The following is a 15003-nucleotide window of genomic DNA, read 5'->3' as shown; positions in this document are numbered from 1 at the left end:
TCCAGGGACGCCAGAGGGAGACGGCAAGAAGACGCCGTGGCAGCTAACCGTCCATCAGACCCGGAGGGAGTCGCCACAGATGTAAAGAGGGCAGAGTGAGAGCATTGAGCAGCGACGGACGCAACAGTAAGGTCTATGTAAAGCATCAAATTGCCAGGGCAAGATCAAGAATTGGCAAGTACCATAAGGGAATGGAATTTTGAAAGAACTTTGAAGACAGCCAGAGCACAGGATAAGCTAGTCAAAGTTACCAAGAGTAGCTTGGAACAGCAGCAGCCCTGGCGATTAAAATCACAAACAGATGCAGCAAGAAGAATGGCAGCAAAGTCCCAGATATAGTGCGAGGGCCGAGGAAGGAAGAAGAATGGCATGAAAAGGGGAAAAGCAGTATCAGGAATGGCATGAAGGGCCCAAGGATCCATGAGTACTGTAGCAACTGGGGGGGACGGGGGGGGGGGGGGGACGACACAAACAGCTACAAGAGGATAAGGCTCCAAACAGTGCGATGGCTACAATGTGGGTAACCTGGCGTCTTTTATACTAAAGTTTGTGATGCGCTACCATCTCCTTTCTTTTGTTTTTAATTTTTGCATCAATGAAGAGAACATAATTCTGATGGCACTATTTTTTTGGATTCTGCCCTACAGCAGCCAGACTTCTCATAGGCACACGGTGGAATGAGCACACAGACTGGGTTTGAAAAATGCACAGAATTAAACTTTGCCTGGTGATTGCAAGTTTTTAAACTTTGTGCACAAACAGGCGATTCTGCAAGCATACAGGAAAAACTGGGACATCATGCACAAGAGAGCTCCAATCCTAATTTTCCAGGATTACTCAATTAGATTGTCTGCACAACACAAATCGTTTTCAGCTGTAGGTGCTAAGCTTGTGGAGCATAAAAAAAAACTTTTGCGTTGTTGTTCCCTGCTAAGCTCTGCATAATTTATGCTAATAAATCCAGTATTTATGAATCTGCAGCCGCAGCTGAAAGCCCTTTGAGTACTGGGGGGGGACGGGACGACACTGAAACAGCTGACACCAGGCGGTTCTTTCAGGGCCAGCACATGTGGCAGCCAGGATTCTAGGATGGCCGCTAGTTCCCTTTCACTCCTCGACTCTAGGAAGCCTATAAAATGCAGATTGTTCCTTCTGGACCTATTTTTTAGGTCCCCCAATTTCTCTGCCTGTTTCTCATTTTCTGATTTCAAAATTTGGACCTCCGACTCCAGCTTACTCAGCGATCCTCAAGACCCGAAACTTGCATTTTAGCTTCCTGTATCCGACGACTTGAGTCAGTGAGTAAAGCAAGTACTTCATCAAATTTTGAGTATATTTTATTAAACTAGCCTGAGTCTTGTCTAGATTTTCTGTTTCAGAATTTTTGTGTGTGCACAAGGAATCAGCACACATACATAGTTTGTGAGAGACATTTTTGCACACATTATGAGTTGCTGGGTATAGCATTGTACTGTACAACTATAGTATACTACATAGGCATAATCAGCCAGTAGATAGTGTGTGCCACTGCCAAGGATTCTAACTGCTTGCTAAACAATGCTACTCTTCTTGATATGTTGCTCTACATCTACCATTTGTAATTTAAATGCCAGTGCCAATGCTCCTGCTACTTCAAGCCGCTCTTGGTACTTATGGGTGGTTCTGCCTCTGCTTCAGCTATCTTTTATGTTCTTTTTAAATTATCTTCCCTTATGGTACTTGATAACTCTTGGTCTAATACAACATATCACCCCAGTTTTGTTTAATCTACACTGGCTGCCTATTAAATACCGAATTCAGTATAAAATCCTGTCACTTATACATTCTTTACTAAACAACACAAATTCCACTTGGCTGTGTTCTTCGCTGAGAGTTTATAAACCTCAGACAGAACTTAGGTCAGCAGGACAAAACCTGCTGGAAGTCCCATCAGTAAAAAATGCTGCATTAAACGTGACCAGAAACCGAGCTCTCTCAGTTGTAGGACCCACGCTTTGGAACGCATTGCCGAACCCCTTAAGGCAAATTTCGAGCGCAAAGGAGTTTAAAAAAGCACTGAAAACTCATCTATTTCAAATAGCTTTTAAAGAGATGGAAACTCCTTAGTTTGGAGTAATAATACTAGATGGGCCCTGTTTCTTTAGTGATGCTTTATTAATGTTTAATTAATTACCTTTATATGATTTTCTGATCTTTGAATTTTTATAATGTAGTCGCCAATTTTGTTTTCCCTCACACCATCCTAAGTTATGTTATTGATAACTATTACACTGTATTTTTATTCTTACTTTACTGCATTTCTGTTTTATTTTTATTTCTGTTTATTTTTATTATTATTTTATTATACTCTTATTTTATTATTGTAAACCGCTTTGAACAGTAATATTACTGGTAAAACGGTATAGAAATGTGTTAAATAAAGAAATAAATAAATATTTTGGTTTCTTTCCATAGGAATGCTATGCTTTATTAGCTGCTGAACACAAATCTTTTTAGCTAGTCTGCAGACGATGTAATTTGTGACTGGCGTACAAGACACACTTATCATTAATCCTTTCCAATGCGAGAGTGTAAGAAAAGAACAAGGTAAACAGGGACGTGAAAGAGTTAGAGTCAGAAGGGTTTTTTTCACCAAGTATGTAGTTGTTTTTAGGTCTTCTGTTGAGTGGGGTCCCTACAGAATCTCTTGCACTCATAGTTGAGTGCTTTGTGTGGTTGGTGTTATGGATTTTAGTGGAGTCAGAAAGGGATAGGACTAGGGGGGAAGAAATTAGGATGGGTGACAAGGGGAGGGCAATTTAAAGGGAAGCTTGTTAAACTGGTTGGGAATTTTAGGTTTGTTTTTTTTAAGGTGAGAGGATCTATTTTTGCTTATCCTATGACAATGTACAATGACCTTTGAGTACTGCAGGCATTGAGATTTGTGGGCTTGGGTTTAGGCTAGGAGACCTGGATCTGGAACATGAGAATAATGTCTTAGCAGGTGATGATAGTTTCCAAGAATTGACATGATAGTTCACCAGAATATTAAGTATGCTACATGGAATGTATCGGGAATTGGGTCAGTAGTTAAGAGACATAAAATTCTACCGGCACTACAAAGGCATCATGCCCACATAGCCATGTTGGAAGAAACTTGCTTAGATAAAGTAGAACATTTAAAACTGAGGAGACAATCAGTGGGGGAAGGATTTTCTTCCAAATCTGCTGCTAACGACTATAAACTTTCATTCAGTGCTACAAGCATTGATTTTTGCAAGCACCGACTACTGCAATACCTTACTACTAGGTCTACCATACACATCACTTAGACCATTACAAATTCTACAAAACACTGCGGCAAGAATTTTGACAGGAAAAAGTAAAAAAGACCACATCACAGAAACCCTAGCCGAGTTACACTGGCTCCCAATTGAACAAAGAGTTCAATACAAAACACTTTGCCCCATACATAAATTAATACACAATGAAAAAGCAGAGTGGCTCAACACAGCCCTCCACGTTCACGTACCAAACAGAAATCTAAGATCAGCTAACAAAGCACTTCTTACAATTCCATCAATAAAAACAGCAAGACTCACACAAGTAAGAGAAAGAGCTCTATCGCTGGCAGGACCCACACTATGGAACACCATGCCTTTAGAATTAAGGTTACAAAGCGACAACAAATCCTTTCGAAAAAACCTAAAAACCTGGTTATTTAAGAAGGCCTATCAAAAAGAGTAGGTGAATAGTGAAGCTGGTGAAGTGCGAGATATGAACAAAAGCAAGACGCGTGTAGCTGTATTTTATTTATTTTTTATATTACTTTGTCTGATCATCCATCACTATAAGGCAAAGTGACACTGATAAAATTAGCATTGCTTTTAATTCCGAAAAAAAACAAAACACTGTACAGTATCTTATCAAACTACATTTATCTTATTTTAAAAAACTATGTACCGGACCGATATGGCACTTGTGTAAAGTAACGTTTCAGCATCATTATTTGTTTGTGCCTATTGTAAACAGTTGTGACGGAAACTACTAAACGACGGTATAGAAAAGACTTAAATAAATAAATAAATAAATCTGGTGCCAAAAAGACTGATGTGGCCATTTTAATTGGCAAAATTGTCCCTTTTCAAGCTTTTAAAACATTGGAAGATCCAAAGGGGTGTAATCTTTTGGTTTCTGCAACTTTATATGGTGGTCCCAATGGGTATGACCACTATTTTTTTTTACTACAGCGTTCACACAAGGTACTCTTCTAGTGGCTGGAGATTTCAATTGTGTGCACGATTCACGTTTGGATAGGTCATCCACAACCTCTGTGCAGGGGTCTCAAATGTCTAAGGGCATCACATATATGTGTAGTAGTCTGGGTTTAGTGGATGTGTGGAGAGTGCTTATCAGAAAGAGAATACACCCACATCTTGAGAGATCATAATTCACAATCTCAAATAGATTATTTGTTAATAAATAGGAATGATTTTGGTAGAATGTCTCATACTGAAATTGCCCCCCTTGCAATATCAGACCATTCACCGGTGTGGCTAGATGCAGAAGTTTGCCCAAAACATTCAGGGCACGCTTGGTGCTTTCCAAATATTTCTATCAAGACTAAAAATTTAGAGAATATTTAAACCAAGAGTTGGATGAGTTTGCTGATTTTAATAAAGAACATAAATCATCTCCTATTTTGTTTTGAGAAGCAGCTAAAGCTACTCTAAGAAAGGATATTTCTTACAACATAGCCCAGAAAAAAGCTTTGTGTAATGAAATTCTGAGAGTAGAAAAACAACTCCAATTTGCAAAAAAAAGCATATGAGCACTTGCTAACCCCTGTGGCTATAGAACAGTTTGTGGCCGCACAAGTTGAAAGACACATACAATACTATAAATGTATATAACATATAGAAAGATATGGTTTAATGAAACACAGCCAGCATGGATTTATCCAAGGAAAGTCTTGCCTCACAAATCTGCTTCATTTTTTTGAAGGGGTTAATAAACATGTGGATAAAGGTGAACTGGTAGATGTAGTGTATTTGGATTTTCAGAAGGCGTTTGACAAAGCCCCTCATGAGAGGCTTCTAAGAAAACTGAAAAGTCATGGGATAGGAGGCGATGTCCTTTTGTGGATTACAAACTGGTTAAAAGACAGGAAACAGAGAGTAGGATTAAATGGTCAATTTTCTCAGTGGAAAAGGGTAAACAGTGGAGTGCCTCAGGGATCTGTACTTGGACCTATGCTTTTCAATATATTTATAAATGATCTGGAAAGGAATACAGTGAGTAAGGGAATCAAATTTGCAGATGAAACAAAATTATTCAGAGTAGTTAAATTACATGCAGATTGTGATAAATTGCAGGAGAACCTTGCAAGACTGGAAAACTGGGTGTTAGGGAAGATGGAGACCTTGAGCATGGAAAGCTCAGAGGCCTTCGCAATCTGTTAGGGAGCGCTAGGAGAGCGGTCCCATTTCCAAGGAGATAGTGTGCCCTTGGACCTCGGCACAACCCCAGAGGACTCCAAGGCAGAACCGAGGCTGGTGAGACATGTCTGAGCCTGAGTTGAGACCAGGAAGCCAAGCCACTGCCCATCTGCACAGCCTCAGTGAGACCAACCACGCAAGATTGGTCAGACTACTCCAAGCCCTTTTGGACCTGCCGCTGGGAATGGCAAAGGCAGCAGGCCGGACAGGAGACGTGAAGACACAGATGAGAAGCTTGGGACGTGAAGACTCAGACGAGAGACTTGAGCACGAAGACTCAGGATCAAGGTTCAGGAACAAAGTCAAGTACTGGGTTGAGGCTGCAACGCAGCACACCCTTCACAGCCCACCACAGGGCGGACCCATGGGACTGGTCACGGACCACGCTTGAGTGCGAAGCAGACTCCAGACAAATACATGGAAGATGAAGCCGGAACATGGTGAAGATTCAGTAGAAGCCTGCACCAAGACGTGCCCTACACAGCCGCCCATGGCTGGTCACGAACCACGCTGGAACGGAGCAGGTTCAGTCAGAGTCTTAGGCATGGATGGAGCAGCCACAAGAACATCCGAGGGCCGAGACGAGATTCAGGATAGGGGACCAAGATGAGACTTGGCTTCAGGTACGAGACAGGGGACCAAGACAAGACTTGGCTTCAGGCGAGGATGACCCCCTGGAGGCTTGCACTGCAGATGAGAAGACAGGCTCATGCCATGAGGTGACGAAACACGACATGGCACGCCAGAAGAGATAGCAATGAGGAACCACGGGTCCAGGAAGAAGAAGCAGATACGAGGCATTAGGAAGGAACGTCAGGAAGACTACGAAACACCAGGACAAGACGAGAGATAATCCAGAAGAGAACACAAACATGAAGAATGATGAGGGATCCCACGAAGAACAGGAAATACCAGCAGGAGCGAAGACGAGAAGTCTTTGAGAGGAACTAACTCCTTGCGAAGGCAACTAAGGACTGGAAGCTGGGCCCTTAAATAGGGCTAAAGATCAGGAAACGCCCTGGAAGGAGTCCAGGTGGGGCCCGGGACATATCTGGCCGCGGGCTCTTTAAATCTATGAAGGAGGCACGGCCCGTGCCCTAGGAAGACAGGAACAGGAAGTATCAGAACCATGGTTAGCGGCCATGCTGCTGCTGAGCAATGCAGGGAAGCCGGCCGCGGAACCACCAGCTGAACGCGGCTTCCTGCCGCAGGCAATGCCGGGGACTACGGCTTCTGGGCCATGAGGAAGGTGACATTGGCGAGGGAATTAAAGGAGTGTCTATCGAGTCCACAGTTGCATCTTTGTTTAAACTAGCTGCTTTTGCAGATGATATCTTAATATACATTACTGGACCACAAACCTTTTGGCCAGTACTCTTAGATGAATTCTCTGACTATGGTGCACTTGCTGGCTTATAATTATATCTGAGTAAATCGGAGGCAATGCCTGTGTTGGATGAAGTTATGGAAGAATGTGGCCGGATTTCCCAGTGCACTGATCCAGCCTTTGAAATATTTGGGAATTAGGCTGCATAGGGACCCATGTAAACTACAAGTAGCAACTTTCAGTCTTTACCAGCATGCACTAAAAAGCTTGTACAAACATGGATAGACTTTCTTTTGACCTTACCGGGTAGGATGTCTTTTTCAAATGGTATTATTATCTAAATGGTTATCTAAGTTTGAGACTATACCCGTTTTTTTTTTTTAACAACCAGAGAACCCTTGGTGATCGAAAAATTTGTTCACCAGTTTATTTGGTGTCGTAAGAAAGCGAGAATTGCTCTCTCTGAGTTAAAGAAAAAATGGGATAAAGGTGGATTGGGTCTCTCCAATTTGAGGTTGTACAACATGACTTGTACCCTACGGCACTTAGGCGACTGACTAATGAACTCTGATTTCTATGCCCTCCTAGAGCTGGAAAGAGAATAGCTTCAGCCATGGAATCCGTGTTACATTTTACACGGGCGCAGCTCTGTTTTGCTGACCCATATTCAAAATAGCCAATTAAATTATGCCCATCTGGAAAAGTTACAAAATTCAATCTCAAAAGTACAATTTATTAAAGAGATGCATACAATAGATCCTATCTAGACATAGATTACTAACTAACACACTCATTCATCCATACCACAGTCATATCACAATTCCAATCAAACCCCCTTTATAAAAACAACAGGGTGCAATGCGGGAACTTGAGAATACCGGGTTCCAACATATACATTGATTTTGTCGCAGCGTTATTGTTATACATTGTGAAATGTTATTTAAATTAAAAAAATAAATATTGTAAGATATATTTGATATGATGTTTGATAATCAATGTTACACATTGGTGCTGGGATTTTTATAGTTCATACTTGTTGTTGTTTTTATAAAGGGGGTTTGATTGGAATTGTGATATGACTGTGGTATGGATGAACGAGTGTGTTAGTTAGTAATCTATGTCTAGATAGGATCTATTTTATGCATCTCTTTAATAAATTGTACTTTTGAGATTGAATTTTGTGAATGGGTGAGTTCTCTTTGTTGACATAATTCCTTGGTAGAAGAGTACCATAGTATAAAAATTACCCTCAGTGTAGTGTACCATCTGGAAAAGTTGGCAGTGGCTGTGTCATGTTTCGTCTCAATTATAAATCTTCTTATTTTCTGCCTGTGAGGGGTAATAGAGATTTTGCCCTGGGGCTCCACTCTTGCAGTTTTCTAGATTAGAAGGCCAAGGGTTTCCACAAGTTAGCACAACTTTATAATGAAGAGGGCATAATGTTTTCACTTCAAGATCTTTAGCAAAAATATGACTTTGAAGTTCTACGCATATTTACAATTATGACATTATGCACATTCTCTATGTTTACAAGAGTTGATTCATAGGAATTGAGAACTGCTTCCGGATATTTTTTATTTTGAAGATCCAGTCTGTGAAACGGTTTCCTTCTTCTATAGGTTTCTCACCCAAAGGGACTCAGACTACCAAGGTGTTGGAAGGTTGGAGGTGAGAATTGGGAATAGACCTTTCCCCATTGCAATTCTCAAAATATTTCTCCAAGGTACATTTGCTTTCCAATAAAGTTGGCTCAAGGGAAACATTTTAAATCCCTGTGCATTTCTGTTTCCTAGAAACAAGCTCATATTTGGAAACTCTGCTCGTCAGATAAAAGTATTAAGTGCCAAATAGATGTAAGGGGTATCTTAGGGCACCAGTTCTGGTTATTTCCTGCTATCCAAGCGTTTTGCAGTGATGTACGGAGGTACAGGTGCTCTGCTGCCACCGCAGGCAAAGATTTTTCTTTTTGATGAGTTGCAAAATATTTCCTTCCAGAACAACTATACTAGGCTGTGGGGGAGGAAAGGCTTGTTGCTGGCAAAGATGATTATTTTACGAAGCTGGCTATCTCCAGAACCACCTTCACTACTACAGTTACGAATGACTCTATATTAGCAATGTGTAATGGAGCAATATGTTGAAAAGATAGATGTGACAATTAAGCATAAAACTTTTTGAAAATATGGGACTCAACTGGAATGCTTACCGCGTAGATACTCCTGGGGGAATTCTGCGTACAAAAACTGAAAATTCTGCAAACTTTATATTTTGGTCAAAATAACACAATTTACATGACAGTCTTTAAGTAATTACATTTTAAATTAATACAGAAAAAATTTGTTAAAGATGCAGAATTTTAAATATTTTGAGCAGAATTTCCCTAGAAATTCACTATAAGAGTGTTCCTTCTACTCGCTCTCCCTTCTCCCCTGGCCACTTTGCCCTCTCAGGCCTCAACCCCTCCACCTGCCAGTATCTCTCCCCTCCTCCTCTAGGCTCAACCCCTTCCACTCTATTGCCAGTCCCAGACTTTGACCCTGTTCTCAGTACTGCCCCTCATACAGGCTCCCTCTGTCCCTACCTCTCTCTAATACACATACACACACCCTCATACAGGCTCCCTCACATACGCAATCCGTTCACACAGGCCAGCACCCTCACATACACACCAGCTCCCAATCTCTGACACACATACACACTCCTTCACAATCTCCTCATATAGGCTCCCTCTCTCTGAAACCCACACTCAAGATTCCCCCCCCCCCACTCTCTCACCCTCCCCTCCCCCACACCCCTTTCTCATATAGGCTCCCACTCTCTGAAACCCACACTCTAGCATCCCCCTCTGCTCTCTTACCTCCCATGCTCTCTCTCACCCTCCCCTCCCCTCATATAGGCTCCCTCTCTGAAATCCACAAGTATCCCCCCACTCCCCCTCTTACCAACCAAGCTGTCTCTCACCCTCCCCCCCCACACCCCCTCTCCTCTCTCACACACACATTCTTTCTCACCGGCATCCCCTTCCCCTCATATAGGCTCCCTCTCTCTGAAACCCACACTCAAGCATCCCCCCCACCCACCCTTAAGAGCTATTTCCAGTGCTGTTCTTTGCCCATCCACTAGGTGCTACCATAAGAGCATATATTTCAGTCTTGAAGGAGAATCCAGTCTGTAAAGCTTCTATATGGATCTGCTGTGCATGTACAATAACTTGAAAATACAAGTGTCCACGCCACCTCCACTGCCTTCCTTGGTGTTTTAATAGGGATTTCAAACCCCTAATACTACGCAATACACACATAAACACATAAACACTTATACATTTCCTACCTGACTAGAGGCACATGATCTAAGGTGCAGCATGAGGTGGGTCCTTCTAGTTCACAGGACTGGTTGTAAACCCTGCAGAAAGAAACACAGTTATTGTAGGTCAGACCTTATAAACAATATAGACCCCTGCCTACAAAGAAGATACATATCTTATTCCAGCTGAGGCCAAACTGCTGGCATCTCAGGCAGATGCAAGATGGAACATGTCTAAGTTATAGATTGCCGAAGCATACCTAGCAAACAAAATATTAGCTTTGCTGGCAAGTCAAACACACTTTTTTTTAAAGCAATGTACCACATAGAAATGTTATCAAAGAAGTAGTGAAAATGTCTTCACTCAATGTTGGAAGAAATTTTCTTTCATTTCTTGCCTTTGAATATCTTGTTAGAAACAAACCAATTCAGATGATTAGTTTGTCCATTTTTCGGCTCTCTCTCACTTGGGTCTGGGGCTGCCATTCTTCAGTACGACTGCCATGTCCCTAGCCCATGTGAACATATCTCAGGAATCACCAGTGGTGGGACTTGACACTTCGTGCACCTAAAGTTTAATACTGTCTAGTGCAGGTCTTCCCATTCCTGTCCTGGGGACCCTATAGCCAATCAAGTTTTCAGGATATCCACAATAAATATGCATAAGTTGGTTTCTCTAATGCATGCAGATTTATATTGCGCAGATTCATTGTAGACATCCTGAAAAGCCAACTTGCCGTGGGGTCCCTATTACAGGTTTGGGCAGCTCTGATTTAGTGAGACATTTTCATGTAGCTTGTGCAAATAGCTGTATTCCTCTTGGATATATAAATACACTGTACCCAAAGAAGAAAATAGCTTTTTTAAAAATATATATTTTTAGTCCAAAATGTTGTGGTTTTTTGTGGTTCTTCTGTGAGGGAGGTAGTGCTTGGTCTTAGGGTCTGTGCTATTAGTAATCTATTATCTGACAATGGGAACCTGCACCCATAGGGGCAGATTTTAAAAGGGTTACGCGTGTAACCCTTTTAAAACCCACCTGCGTGCGCCGAGCCTATTTTGCATAGGCTCGGCGATGCGCGCAAGCCCCGGGGCTTGAAAAAGTGGGCGGGGCAGGACCGAGGCCTCCGGCGCGCCGGCACTTGGCTGGCGGAGGCAGGCGTAAATAAAGAAATAAAGGTAAGGGGGGGATTTAGGTAGGGCTGGGGGGCAGGTTAGATAGGGGAAGGGAGGGGCGGAAGGAAAGTTCCCTCCGAACTGGCTCCCCTAGGGCTCGGCACGCGCATGTTATAAAATCGGGTGTAGATTTGTGCGCGCCGGCTTGCGCACAGAAATCTACGCCCACGCATAGATTCTCAAGTCTGGCCCATAATGCAAAGCAATGGTTCCCAAATCTGCCTTGAGTGACCCTCAGCCAGTCAAGTTTTCAGGTTATCCACAACAAATTTGCATGCAAATCTCTCTAATGCATATTTATTGCAAATATCCTAATAATCTGAGTGGCTGTCGGTGCTCCAGGATAGGCTTGAGAGCTAAAGAGGAGGGGCATACCATGGGCAAATGATAGAAGTGCATCTGCAGTCATATCTACAGCGAATTTAGCAAGCCCTTACAAAATTATTACAAGCCCCATTTTTTAAATTCTGTTCCCTAAGAGATTTTAGTGTTTAAATGGGCCAATGCAATAGCTGAGCTCAGCACGCCGCTAAACACGCGGTTGGACGCGTGTTTTGGAGGTGCTAGACATACACCCAATGCAATATTGGGATTAGCACGCCCAAATCGTGCATCCACACCAGTGCGTAGCTAATAGCGCTCCTCACATGCAAATGCCATGTTGATGAGGCTATTAACTAGTATCCCCAATGTATTAAAAAAAAATGTGTGCCCAACGCGCATATTCTAACCCTCCAAAAATGAACACCAGCCCAGAGCTAGAAAAACATTTGAGGCACTCCAAGCCACACATAGATACACAGAAATGATGGCAGAAAAAGACCAAACGGCCCATCTAGTCTGCCCAGCAAGCTCCCACACTTATTTTCCCATACTTACCTGTTTCACCGACCACCAGGTTCAGGGCCCTTGTTGGTAATTGTTTGATTCGAATTTCCTGCCACCCCTGCCATTGATGCAGAGTGTAATGTTAGACTCAGAAAAGCAAAAAATACAGCTTTTCTGTGATTCCTCCTACTTAATATCATTGCAATACTAAGCAGGAGGAACCACAGAAAACAGCAACATGAAAAAAAAAAATCTTGACAGTGGTCAGGTTAGGAAAAGGGAAGCTCAATTTACGAGCGTCCATGTTCCTAACCCATGGCTGTGCACGCGTTAGGAAAACAGACGCTCGGAAAATTGAGTATCTGTTTTCCTTACCTGCGCACAGTCAATTCTCCTGGACGCTCGATGCCATAGTGGACGCACGTTTTTTGTGCGCATGATATTGCATCGGCCCCAAGGTTTGTTAAAGCTCCTCCTTCTCAGCCTTGTTTCCACACTTAGGTGCCACAATGATGCATGTAAAGCAGGAAAGCAGTGCGAACAGCTGGAGAGTGAACTCAGAGAGGGAGATTTTTTTTTCAAAGTAGGTATAGGGCAGTATTAAAAGGCGCACCTGGTATTCCAAAACAGCAAGCTGATATTTTACACAATCCAGTTCGTGCTGCTGATTTAAAGTGCATCCTCCAAAACTGTGTTAAAATGATTTTCCTTTAAGCCTCAGAGTCGGGGACTGGAAGAATAAGTCAGATTTCCTGAACCAGAAAAGCAATCGAATCCACCCTGTGATACTCATACTCAAGAAATTACTGAATACAGCAGTAAAGCAGGATTACGAACAGGAGAAAATTTAAAATTAAAAAAAATATTTAAAAAGACGCAGCCCCTATATCCTTGAGCTTGACAGTTAGCTATGGGTCACTTCTGCTGCTTATGCCAATGCTTGCTCCAGTAATACCTGGCTTTCTTCTTGCAACAGCCGAAGAATCCAGGGTTCATTCCCTAGCACTTAATCCAGCTCCCAGTAGTAACACTGCTGAAGAACAAGATGAGTTAGCATCAAGGAACTTGGATTCACTTAGTTCAAAGTTAATAAAGCATCACAAATATCTATCCAGTATGTCATGGGCTTAAATTATTATGCACAAGTGGCATCCAGCTAAAACAGGGATCTTTCTGATATCTAGCTAGCCAAGCACAATCACCCCTGTATATTGTTTTGAGGCTGAGCCTGGTAGCAATTTGTTTTTCTGGGTTTGTTTTTTTTTTTTCTTTTTTTTATCGCGCTCCGTCTTTGAGGTGGTATCCCATGTTCCCAGAAAGCCTGCCATGGCAGTTCTCGAGAGCCCTTGCCAGCACAAGATCTGGAGGCCCGCCTCCTATATGGTGGTGCACCCCCACTGTTGCTTGTTGGCCAACAGACGCCTTTCAGTATAGCATCTTCTGTTCTTTTTCTTTTCCCAGATCTTACAAGCTCCCCTGGTCTGCGGTTTTATGAGTCACTTATGGATGGAACTTGTGCAATTTGTTAAAAATCACATTACTAATCTATTCAATTAAAAAGTGAAGGAACATCCAGGGGGATCCTAAAGCAGCAGTTATTCAGTGTTTTTTGTTTATTATATTCTCAAGTCTTTTCTTTCTTTCTCCTAAAAATCATTCCCTCTTTTTAAAAATCTCTTCTCCTGAGCTGTTAATGCTTTGTTCCTCCTTTGGGTGTATTGGGGTGAAACTATCAAAGCCTTCTGACCACAGTCAGCTGGAAATTAGTACAAATAAAAGCAGGCTGTGGCACATCAGATTCACATTCCAGTCTGATATCCATCAGGGCCCAACTGGGCCTAGAGGCACTTTATTCATGTACAGGAAAGAAGGGCACAAGGAAGACAGCCACCACCACTGCAGCGACCCCTGCTGGCTATACAGTGGTGCCTGCTTGCTCTCAGGATTGGCAGCCCTAGAAAGAGAGCAAACACAATGATGTTAATCTTTTCAGATGATTAATGTTTTTGGTCTGTCTGTGTCTGTGTAATGTATTTCTTTGATGTTTATAGGGATCAAGAGTTTGTACAATGCCTTGGTCAGTGTGCTACGAATGCAGTTAAGAAGCTAAGTTGAATAAACTCAGAGCCCTCCGGTTTGGTTTGGATTTATACTTCATTCTCTGTGATATTGGCACACCTGGGACCTGGCTGGGACTGACCTGCAGTCTCTCTTGGTTCTCAATTCAAGTTCCAGGTCCTGTGGAAGATTTCTCAGGATCCCCAGGTGAAGAGACTTTAACAAAACCAATAAGCAGCCCAGCAGAGGAGGAGATTGCTCTGGTGCATGCAGACAGCTCCTCCTCCATTCCTCTGCCTGCGGGGGAGGGGGTTCTCCTCTTCCCCCTCTGGCCCTTCACAAATGCTGCAGCCTTTTGCAAGTTTGGAGGACAGAGGGGCACAAGGGTGGAGCAGGACAGACAGACACGTAGAAAGAAGGAATAAAGGGTTACGTGGAGCAAAGAGGAAGGGCAGAGAGGCATAGGAGGGTAGACAGGGGATAAATCAAACCTTTTCACCTAAAAGATTGTGTAATAGTCCCACAGCGCTTTGTGGAAAAAGTTTTCGCTTACACAATCTTTCTATGGAATTTTTTCCCAGCCAGTAGCTGTAGAAAACTCTGTCCTTCGGCGACAGATGTGCCTCGTGCTATTCCAATACTCTGCAGACAGACTGACCACCAGGCTTTTTGTCCCTCCTTTCGCCCAATTCTTAAATCAAGTCACTGCTTATCCTTGAACGACCTCATGCAGGCATCACTCCAATACTTGTAAAGTATGAACAGCAGAGACATCTGAGGAGCAACATCAGGAAAGGGATTACAATCATGAGGTGAGGTTGGTTGTAAGGAAAG

At 42.7% G+C, this 15003-nt stretch overlaps 1 protein-coding gene across 4 annotated transcripts in view; it reads right to left on the bottom strand.

Moving 5' to 3' along the window:
• The window catches only part of LOC115095409 (transmembrane protein 150A-like), a 235356-nt gene that overhangs the window by 119245 nt on the left and 101108 nt on the right, over positions 1–15003 (bottom strand). For 3 of the 4 annotated variants that reach the window (XM_029609021.1, XM_029609022.1, XM_029609024.1), the window contains one exon: positions 10135–10206. In XM_029609021.1, coding sequence (XP_029464881.1) covers positions 10135–10206 — 72 coding nt within the window. Of the gene's footprint in view, positions 1–10134; positions 10207–13066; positions 13145–15003 lie in introns of all 4 variants that reach the window. The other variant, XM_029609023.1, reaches the window with a different exon arrangement.

The sequence above is a fragment of the Rhinatrema bivittatum genome, chromosome 7 (genome assembly GCF_901001135.1).
Source record: "Rhinatrema bivittatum chromosome 7, aRhiBiv1.1, whole genome shotgun sequence".
Taxonomy (NCBI): domain Eukaryota; kingdom Metazoa; phylum Chordata; class Amphibia; order Gymnophiona; family Rhinatrematidae; genus Rhinatrema; species Rhinatrema bivittatum.
This window is presented reverse-complemented; position numbering and strand designations above follow the sequence as displayed.